Here is a 9,412-nt window from a genome sequence, read left to right as displayed (position 1 = left end):
CAGGGACTTCCCTGACCGTCAGTGGTTGAGAATTTGCCTGCCAATGTAGGGGACACAGGTTCAAGCCCTGATCCCACATGCCACGGAGCAACTAAGCGGGTCTGCCACAACTACTGAGCCTGCGCTCTACAGCTCAAGCCCTGCAACAAGAGAAAGCACTGCAATGAGTAGCTCCCCATCCCCGAAACTAGAGAAAAGCACGCATAGCAAAGACCCAGTGAAGCCAAAAATAAATTAATAAATCAAAAGACAGCAGTCGAACTAAATACAACTACTTATTTCTGAGCTTTTCAGTAACTTTCATCTCCTTGATCATCGATCAGTAGTCACCAACAAATGACAGCAGGCACAAAAGATGTAAGAAGAGTGTCTGCAGGGATCGTTTCCTGGTTGTTTTTAAAATTTTTATTTATTTATATATTTTTGGCTGTGCTGAGTCTTCGTTACTGTGCAGGTTTTCTCTAGTTGAGGAGAGTTGGGGCTACTCTCTGGTGGCTGTGCACAGGCTTCTCATTGCAGTGGCTTCTCTTGTTGCAGAGCACAGGCTCCAGGGCGCATGAGCTTCATTGTTGCAGCCTGTGGGCTCAGTAGCTGGGGTTCCTGGATTCTAGACCACAGGCTCAATCGATGTGGCTTAGTTGTTCTGCTGCATGTGGGATCTTCCCAGATCAGGGATCGAACCATTGTCTCCTGCACTGGCAGGTGGATTCTTTACCACTGAGCCACCAGGGAAAGCCTATCTCCTGTTTTTAATTGGATCTAATGCCCTGTCTTCTGTCAACTGGGAAAGGGTGTGGGCTGGCTGATCCTGAGTGGAGTCTGAAACTCTAGGAGGAGGGGAACGTTGATCAGGAAACTGGGGGCCCCTGGTCCAGCTTTGTGGGCCAGGGCTTTGAAGAGGGAGTTCTTCCTCCCGTTTTTTTTTTTTTTTTTTGAGGGGGTGGGGCAGAGGGGCTAGAGATTCAGCTGTGGGAGGCGATGAAAGAGGCGAGGGGAAGGTAGGGCTGGGCGTGGCATGGGTGAAGTTGGCCTGGGGTTGGAGGCCACAGCAGGTCCTCCTTCCTGGTGCTTGAGAGATGCAAATGATAGGAACAATAGGGCCCCTGTCACCAGGCCATTTGCGGTAGAACCTGGGCTCAGGGGAGGCAGAGCTCCTTCACCCTAGCCATGGTGAGACTTGGTTCTGGGGCAGCCCCTGATATACAGACCTGCCCACCCTGGGGCCCCAGGACTCTGGACACGGAGAGTCATTCTAGATGTACTGATTACCCCTTTACTCCCCTCCCTGACCCTTTTCAGGAGAAGCTCAGCTGGAGAAAGGCCAGGTGAGTCCCGGGGCTCCTCTCTTTTCTCTACCCTCCTCTCATTTCCACCTCACTGCAACTTTCCTGGGTATAGCCATCCTTAGAGTGGTGCTGATTCTGCCCGGTCCTACCACGCCCAGCGAGATCATTCATGTGCCTCCACTGCCCAGGGAACACAAGGGCTCCCCTGCTGCTGGCTTCCCTGGAGCACCAAGTTCTCAAGCTGTGCACCCAGGGGCATGAGCTCTGCCCCCAGACTCTTCCTCCCACTTCCCTGGTCCCAGGCTGCTGTCGCACAACTCCAGGGGGCAGTGCCATGTCTGTGAATGTCCCTGGGCTGTGCGATGTCTGGCTGACACAAACTCAGGGCTCCTTGGGCAGAGCTGACTAGAGTCCAATTGCAGGTCGGGGCCACCGCTTCCACCTCCAAGATGTGCAAGTAAGTGATCACCACCCCCCAGATGTGTAGTGTGTGCGTGTGTGTGCACTCAGTTGTGTCTGACTCTTGGTGACCCCTTGGACTGTAGTCTGGGATGTGCAGGGGTCCCAAGAGTCTCCCCTGGGGGTTCTGGATACCTCCTGCTCATTATAGTTCAGCGCTTCTAAGTCACTGGGCCCAGCTCTTTCATCTGTCTGGTTCAGAATTAGAGCTGCATGGGGTGGAGGACTGGCAGGCTTCCCAGGTGGCGCTAGTGGTAAAGAACCTGCCTGCCAATGCTGGAGCCGGAAGAAGCACGGGTTTCATTCCTGGGTCGGGAAGATCTCCTGGAGAGGAGGGCATGGCAGCTCACTCCAGTATTCTTACCATGGACAGAAGAGCCTGGTGGGTTACAGTCCTTAGGGGTCGCAAGGAGTCAGACATAACTGAAGTGACTTAGCACGCACGCAGTGGAGGACTGGCATAGACGGAACAGGCCGTTAGGGCCCCTTATCTCCAAAATGCCTCACTGGTCCTCCTGCAGTGTTGGGAAAGAGCCCATCATGAATGGTTCCTTTGAGGCCTCTGGAAAAGTGCAGATAGTTTATTATATCTGGGAAAGAGAGCAAGTCATTATGTTAGAGAGGGGCTGGGCGGGGAGGAGATGAGGCCAGTCTCACCAGTCTCTTGTTCAGACTCCCAAGCTTGGAGAAAAGATGAACCCTGCCCATCTCCTCTGTCTGTCCCAGGGACCTGGAGACACAGGGTAAGTCCAGCTGCTGAGCCAGAGCTGGTGGGTGGGAGGAGGCAGTGGCTACCGCCACTGCTCCTGTATCCCTTCTGTCCTTCCTGTGCTCAGCATTCCTTCCTGGAAGCCCCAGAGGAGGAGGAAGAGGAGGAGGATAAATATGAGCTGCCCCCCTGTGAGGCTCTACTCCGCCACCTCACCCCTGCCCACCTTTCTGGCACTGAGGAGGACTCTTTGTACTTGGGTGAGGGCTGGGAAGTTGAGGCAGAGAGGTGGGGATCAGGCAGAACAGGAGGGTCCCCACAAGGGGAGAGGGCCCAGGTTTTGCTTCCTCCCCTTCTGTTTGGCCTGGGACAGCGAGGGGAGGTCTCAGCTGGCAGTCACTGAGGCCTCTTGGTTGGGCAGAGAGGGACAGAGGAAGGGAGGGAGGAGGGGAAAGGGAGGATGAGTGGGAAGGGGTGACGAGCCTGGAGGGGCCGTGTAACCACGGCAACAGCAGGCAAGCAGGAGGCCTGCCAGGGTCCCTGGGGCCTGGAGACCCCCCTCCGAGATCCCTGTACAACTTGGAGCAAGGGTAGGGATGCCAGGAGAGTCCCAGTTGCTGCTGGCATCCCACCCCCACAGCTCCCAGCTTGGCCAGGTGGGGGCAGGGAAGCTGGCCGCCTCCAGTTGCCATGGCGACGGGGCAGTCGGGAAGCCAGAGAGCAAGGGAGGGGAGGGAGGGAGGGAGAAGGGAATAGAGACTGGGTGAGGGGGCCAGAGGAAAACAGGAACCTATGTGGGAGGAGCCCACAGAGTCACAATGTTGGAGTGTTTTCCAGATCACTCTGCTCCCCTGGGCCCTCCCACATCACCACTGCCACCACCACAGCCCCAGCCGGAGATGGTACACAGCCTCCCTGCCCGCCCCACCCCAGCGCACCATTTTCCAGTGAGTAAATCTAAGAGGCATCCCGTATGCAAAATTCCCCCACATCTGCATTCATGAGGCCCCTGAAAAATTAGCTGCGTCGTCGGAAGCCAGAGCCCTGTTGAGAGTGGCTCCTCCCACCTGCCTGGTCTGGTCCTTGCACCCTCCCCATCAGCATCACCTAAGACTCAGCCTTTTCGCCTGGGCCAGGAGTGGGGAGTGGGGGTGGGTGGGTGCATTGAAGCTCCCCTACCTCTTGAAGCTGAGAGCTTCTCAGGACCCTCCCTGCCTGTGGAGTGAAGAAAGCCCTCGCTCAGCTGCCAGTCACTGCCAGCTGTCATCCCTCCATGATCCCGGGTGTGGGCTTTGAGAGCTGCCACTTTCATCCTATATTGTATGGGAATAAAAAGAAAAAGAGGCTCACAACAAAGAAAGAGCCACAGAACAGAGGTAAAGAGGAGAGCTGCCTCCTTTGCACATTAATGCTTGTGTTGTAGTTTTTGGGGGGCAGGGGCTTTCCTGGTAGCTCCATCGGTAAAGAATCTGCCTTTCAATGCAGGAGACCTGGGTTCAGTTCCTGGGTTGGGAAGATCCCCTGGAGGAGGGCATAGCACTCCATGCCACTCCATGGCACTCCAGTATTCTTGCCTGGAGAATTCCATGGACAGAGGAGCCTGGTGGGCCAGTCCATGGCGTCACAAGAGTTGGGTTTGTTTTTTTTTTAAAGCTGCACAGATATACACAGTCCTTCTGCATCCCACCCTGCTAGTCTTGCCCTCCTCCTGCTGCTGCTCCCTGACCCCCGTTCTCCCTCCTGCCACTGCATTGTGCCCACAGCCCAAGGCAGCGCCGAGCCCACTGGAGGCCCTGAAGCAGAGCTGGCCCTTTGGAAGGCAAGGTAATAGGGATGTCCAGTCTCATTCCGAGGCCCACCCATTCCCTGCCCTGAGAAGCGGAATCCTGGCTCCCATGAGATTGGGGAGCTGGCCTCACACTAGTCTCATGCTTTGCCCAGTCGCTGCATCCCCTGAGTTGTTCCTCAATTTTACCTGCTGATCCCCCTAGGGCAGGCAGTTTGGGAGGAGGCTGAGGCCCTCACTCAGAGTCCCTGGCTCCTCGGCCCCTTGGGCACCTGCTGAGGTCTCTGGGTCAGGTGAGGGGCACCCTGGGGTATGAAGTAAGGCAATTAGGGGTGAGGAGGGCTTTCTCCTGGGACTTCAAAGCTGGCTCTGAGGATCCCCTCAGAGAAGCTCCAAGGAAGCTCTGCTTTTCCAGCCTAAGTTTCACTAATTCCTTTCTCCTTGCTGCTCCTGACTGGTGGGTCTCTCCTTTTCCTACCAGAGCTGGGTGAACCGGCCCGAGCGGTGAGTGGCCCCTCACTCTAGGACTGGCTAGGAAGTTGGTGGTGGTGGTGGGGTGGGGTGGGAGCGCCAGGAAATACCCCTAAAACCAGGGGAAGAGGCCTGGAGCAGGATCCTTCCCCTTTGGCCAGAGGCTCTAGCAGGGCGTCAGCCAGTGTCCCGGGAGGTGTCTGCCCAGTTCCTCCTGGACTCTCAGGCTCTCTGAGCCCAGGATGGGAAGCAGGTGCTCATGGGTGCCCTCTTCTGGGCAAAGGAGCACTTTTAGTCATTCCATTTCCACCTAGGATGGGGGGTGGGGGGGTTGAGGTACCAATAGCTCCCCCAAATGATGGCTTCGTCCTCCTTCCCACTCACTGCTCAAACCCTGGGTACCACACTCCCTCCTTATCTTAGGTGCCAGGCCCTTTGAAGGAGCCCGATGAGGACATCTATGTGGAGTGTGAGCCCAGTCCAGGTGAATCCCTCTCTCTACCCCACCCCGCCCTGCCCTGAGGTCCTCGGCTGCCCACCAGCAGCACAGCACAGTCTTCTGGCTCCATTGTCTGCCCCATCCTCTCTCAGTACCCCACCAACACATATCTGCCTTCAGACACACACACACAGATGCCTCTGGTCTAGAGTGACCCACACTGTTCCTGCCACGGAGGGAACCCCTTTAGAGCAGGGGCTGTGGGGGCTTCCCAGCTGTTGTGGCCAGGACAGCGCTCTGCCTGGTTGGACAGACTCCCCAAAGGTCAAGCTGCAGAGAAGCAGAGAAGACTCCGCAGCTGCCCCCTAGCCCCGCCCCAGGCTCCTGGAGCTCCCTGCTTGATGCTCAGCCCTGCTGTTTTAGTCCCAGCCTTTACTCAGACTCTGAGTTCCCCAGTCCTGACGGCCCCAGTCCCTCTACCAAGGATATCCATGGGGCCCAGGTGAGTGCCCCAAGTTTGTGTGTGTGTGGGGGGTGGAATGGCCAGCCCAGGCTTCCCCAGCCTTGACCCTGAGATCTCTGGGGTCACTGAACCTTTTCTTTTGAAGGAGGTAAAGGCCCTGAACCCTTGTTTCCCAATTTGCTCCCCACAGGCCCACCATAACCCCCCAAGAAGCTCAGAATGTAAGAGGCTGGGGTTGGGGTAGAGCTGGGGGTGGGGGTGCGGAGGTGAGCTGGGAGTGAGGGGGAAAGGGAGGCTCAGAGTGGGACTTCCCGCCCAAAGAAGCAGGCCTGACTCAACATCCTGTGTCCTAGGGAGCATCAAAGGCCACCTCTGAAGGTGAGTATGGGCATTACCAGTATGGATCCATGCACTCACGTGGGGCCCTCCCTAGCCACAGCCCTGCAGGCCACAGACTGTCTCCCAGCCCGCCTGCACCCTGCTTGGTTGAGGGGGTCCCTGCAGCTCTGACTCCAGCTGAGAACAGGTCTGAGAGGACCCGCCCTGGGCACTTTCCAGGGTCTGCACCAAATCGGGAAGCTCCCAGTCTGTACCTTAACATCACTCCTCAGTTGGAGGTCACGCGTGGCCTGGCCGGTGGGTCTTACCGGGACCCCTAGGAGGGGAGGGGTGAAGCACTGGGTGTCCACTTTGGCCTTGAAGCCTTTGCATACCTCCTGGGACCTCCCCCGCCCTCGCAGCTGGGCCCAAAGCCTCCCAGGTCTAATCCCTGGCCAGCCCCAGGGCTATAATCTGCTTCTTCCGGCAGAAAGGAGAACCTCTCTTTCTTCTGTAGCCGCCACCCAGAACACCTCAGGTGCCCAGGTGAGGAGGGGCTGCAAGTGAGCTGGGGGGCAGAGGGGAGGCCCTCAGGAACAGAGCCCAGGTCCACACCCAGGAGCCCTTTTGGGCTGGATGTGTGTACGCGGCTCTAGACAGGACACGTTTTGTTGAGCTTGCGTGGACTCAGCCTGGGGAAGACCGACAGGAACACAAATAACTGCAAGCCGCCGGGGTGTTCTCTGCTCCCCATTCCCGATCTGGTGCCCTGGCATATCACTGATCTGCTGGGTGTGTGTACAGGAAGGCAATCTGCTGGGTCAGCCTTGGTACTCAGGGAACTGTGACCGCCATGCTGCTGAGAGCGCCCTGCTCCGATGCCAGAAGGTGGGCCACCCACTGCAGACCCCCAGGGCCTTCTCAGAAACCCCTTCTGCTCAGGGGCTGTGGCTGGCAGGTGGGAGCAGCTGGGCAGGGATTGGAGTCAGGGCTGCAGCTGGAAATGTGAGGCTAATGGATGGGCGCCCTCCCCAGGATGGAGCATATACCGTGCGCCCCAGCTCAGGCCCTCGCGGCACCCAGCCCTTCACCCTGGCAGTACTTCTCCACGGCCGAGTCTTCAACATTCCCATCAGGCGGCTGGCTGATGGGCGCCACTATGCCCTGGGCCGTGAGGGCAGGAACCATGAGGAGGTGGGTGCTGAAGTGGTGAAGCTAAGCAGAGCAGCCCCTGGGCCCAGCTGGGAGCATTTCCCTGGGGAAAACCACATTTTGTCTTTTTCCGGAGTGGGTGATCAGTCATTTCAGTTCAGTCACTCAGTTGTGTCTGACTCTTTGCGACCCCATGGACTGCAGCATGCTAGGCTTTCCTGTCCATCACCAACTCCCTGAGCTGCTCAAACTCATGTCCATTGAGTTGGTGATACCATCCAACCATCTCATCCTCTCCAAGGGTGATCAATATCCTTGGCCACAAGTCTGAACTCTTTCCCAAAAGCCTGCACTTTGAGAAGAGGCCCACTCTACTCTGGAGGAGTTACCCACTCCTGCAAGGCCCAGCCTGCCTGGAGCCCAGGTTGGGGCATTTGTACCTGTATGAACCCAGCTGGGAAGATGGCAGGGCCTGGGTAGTCCAGATTTTTGTCTGTACCAAGAACTCAGCTTTGCACCCAGCATTTGCTAGGCTGCAAACCAGAGACAGTCACTCCTCAGGTCCCCATACCAGAGGTCCCGGGCAGGGGCCCCAGAGTTGTTTGGGGGAAATGCACACTGGTGCCATCAGACAGAAGGCCTGGAATGGGGCAGCAGGATGCAGTGGAGCTTCATGGGGCAACAGGAAGGAAAATACGTAGAAAAATGTCCAAAACGCCCTTGCCAGAGCCCCCCAGCTCCCTCAGGAAGTTTCTCCTGGCACAGGGCTCAAGGGCCTCACCGATGCCCTCCCGTCCCTGCGCAGCTCTTCTCCTCCGTGGCCGCCATGGTCCAGCACTACATGCAGCACCCCCTACCGCTCCTGGACAGGCAGAGCGGCAGCCGGCAGCTCACCTGCCTGCTCTTCCCCACCAAGCCCTGACGCCACAGCACATGTGCAGCCTCACCTCTGGCCCCATATTTTGCCCCGTGGGCTGTCTCCCTCTTCTCTTCCAGTTTGCCACCCCCCAGATTCCCCCATCCTTTGTCCCAGTCCCTCCAGGCCCCTGGGAAGGATGGCCCAGAGACAGAAAGTGCCCCCAAGTCCCTACTCCATTCTCACCCAAAGCCTGACACTGCTACTCCCTGCTCCCTCTCCACTGGGAAGCAGGGGACAGGCAGGGCCCCCATTCCTGGCCCCCAGGCATGCCTCCCAAGCTGCTCTGAATGAAGCTCTTCTGGGGGAAGCTGAACCTCACAGGTTAGAGTCTGGGCAGTCCTGCTTGAACACAAGGAGAATCCACCCGCATGTTGTAGGAGGTTTAACAGGGAGCTGGCCTCTGGGAGAGACTTGGTGGCCCTGCACATAGTTTTGCTTTCAATAAATATTTGTTGAATGAATTCTTGAATTCTGTTGAGCGAAGCAGAGACAGCCTCCTCCGTGAGGCGCCGAGGTTCTCAAGTGTCCCAGGGCACAGCATGGGCCTGGGAGTGCTAGAGCAGTGGTGGCCAGGCCAGGACAGAAGGGCCGGCCCCTTTTCTGCCCTTTGGCTGGGGTTTTGGCCCTTAGATGGTCTGTGGCGGCCGCCCTGGGTGGGCTGAGTTTTGTTTCTTTTTGTTTGCGGGAGTCAGGGTAGGGGCAGGAGAAAGGCTCGGTGCTGCTCAGCCACCCCATGAAATGACGAGAACAGAGCTCAGTACTTGCCCACCACCCATTTACCGCCCTAGCATTCCATCTGGGAGGGATGCGCCCGATTTTGAGCGCTGGGTGTTGTCTGGGGTGGAGCGGACCCCAGGAAACATCTGGGTATGAACCGGGCCAGGCTGCCATGGACGGATCCACGCGTTGTTCAGAGAAGACAAGAGGCCATCGGAGCTGAGCTGCCCACAGGCACGCCCCCGGGAGGGAGGCTCCAGGGATGCGGGCTCCGAGATAAGCCGGCGGCCTGCGGGCGGGCGGGAGAGCGGAGAAGGGCGGCCCCGCGCGGGCTGGGCCGAGGGGCGGGCAAGTCCCCGGGCCCTGGCGCTGCGCCCGGAACACCCCGTGCCGGAAGCGCATGTGACCGTGACTCCGCACAAGCCGCGAAACAAAAGGCGGCTCAGCAGTCTCCAGCGGCGCTCGGGCTGGCACGGAGGGTTCGGACCCGTGCTCCTAGCCGTAGCCTGAGCTCTGCGCCCACCGACTCTGCCCGCACCCAACCCCAAGGCTGGGGCTCCGGGGCGGGAGCCAGGGGGAGGTGGTGAAGGAGGGCGCGCGGGTGAAATGCAAACACGAGGCTGGGTGGGCGCTACGGAGGTCCAGGCTAGGCGTCCAGGAAAGCGTTGTTGGCTTCACCACAGCTGGCTCTGG

The 9,412-nt window shown here is 58.3% G+C and overlaps 1 protein-coding gene across 8 annotated transcripts; it reads left to right on the top strand.

The window, feature by feature from the left end:
- The first annotated feature begins 717 nt into the window (after positions 1-717).
- SH2D6 (SH2 domain containing 6) lies at positions 718-8,463 on the top strand. 8 transcript variants are annotated; one of them, XM_059891769.1, is made up of 16 exons: positions 729-1,170; positions 1,300-1,325; positions 1,709-1,743; positions 2,418-2,488; positions 2,582-2,714; positions 3,292-3,401; positions 4,218-4,278; positions 4,722-4,744; positions 5,135-5,195; positions 5,574-5,652; positions 5,804-5,834; positions 5,967-6,249; positions 6,422-6,477; positions 6,736-6,819; positions 6,967-7,125; positions 7,849-8,463. In XM_059891769.1, the coding sequence occupies exons 1-16, from the start codon at positions 1,168-1,170 to the stop codon at positions 8,194-8,196; spliced, it is 1,563 nt and encodes a 520-aa protein (XP_059747752.1). In that variant the 5' UTR covers positions 729-1,167; the 3' UTR covers positions 8,197-8,463. The 8 variants fall into 8 exon arrangements, with proteins under 8 accessions (XP_059747757.1, XP_059747754.1, XP_059747756.1 ...); XM_059891770.1 differs by having other exon boundaries at positions 2,418-2,714; positions 5,967-5,991; positions 6,172-6,249; XM_059891771.1 differs by having other exon boundaries at positions 725-1,170; positions 2,418-2,714; positions 7,889-8,463.
- The last annotated feature ends 949 nt before the right edge of the window (positions 8,464-9,412 follow it).

This window comes from Bos taurus, chromosome 11, assembly GCF_002263795.3.
Source record: "Bos taurus isolate L1 Dominette 01449 registration number 42190680 breed Hereford chromosome 11, ARS-UCD2.0, whole genome shotgun sequence".
Lineage (NCBI taxonomy): Eukaryota > Metazoa > Chordata > Mammalia > Artiodactyla > Bovidae > Bos > Bos taurus.
This window is presented reverse-complemented; position numbering and strand designations above follow the sequence as displayed.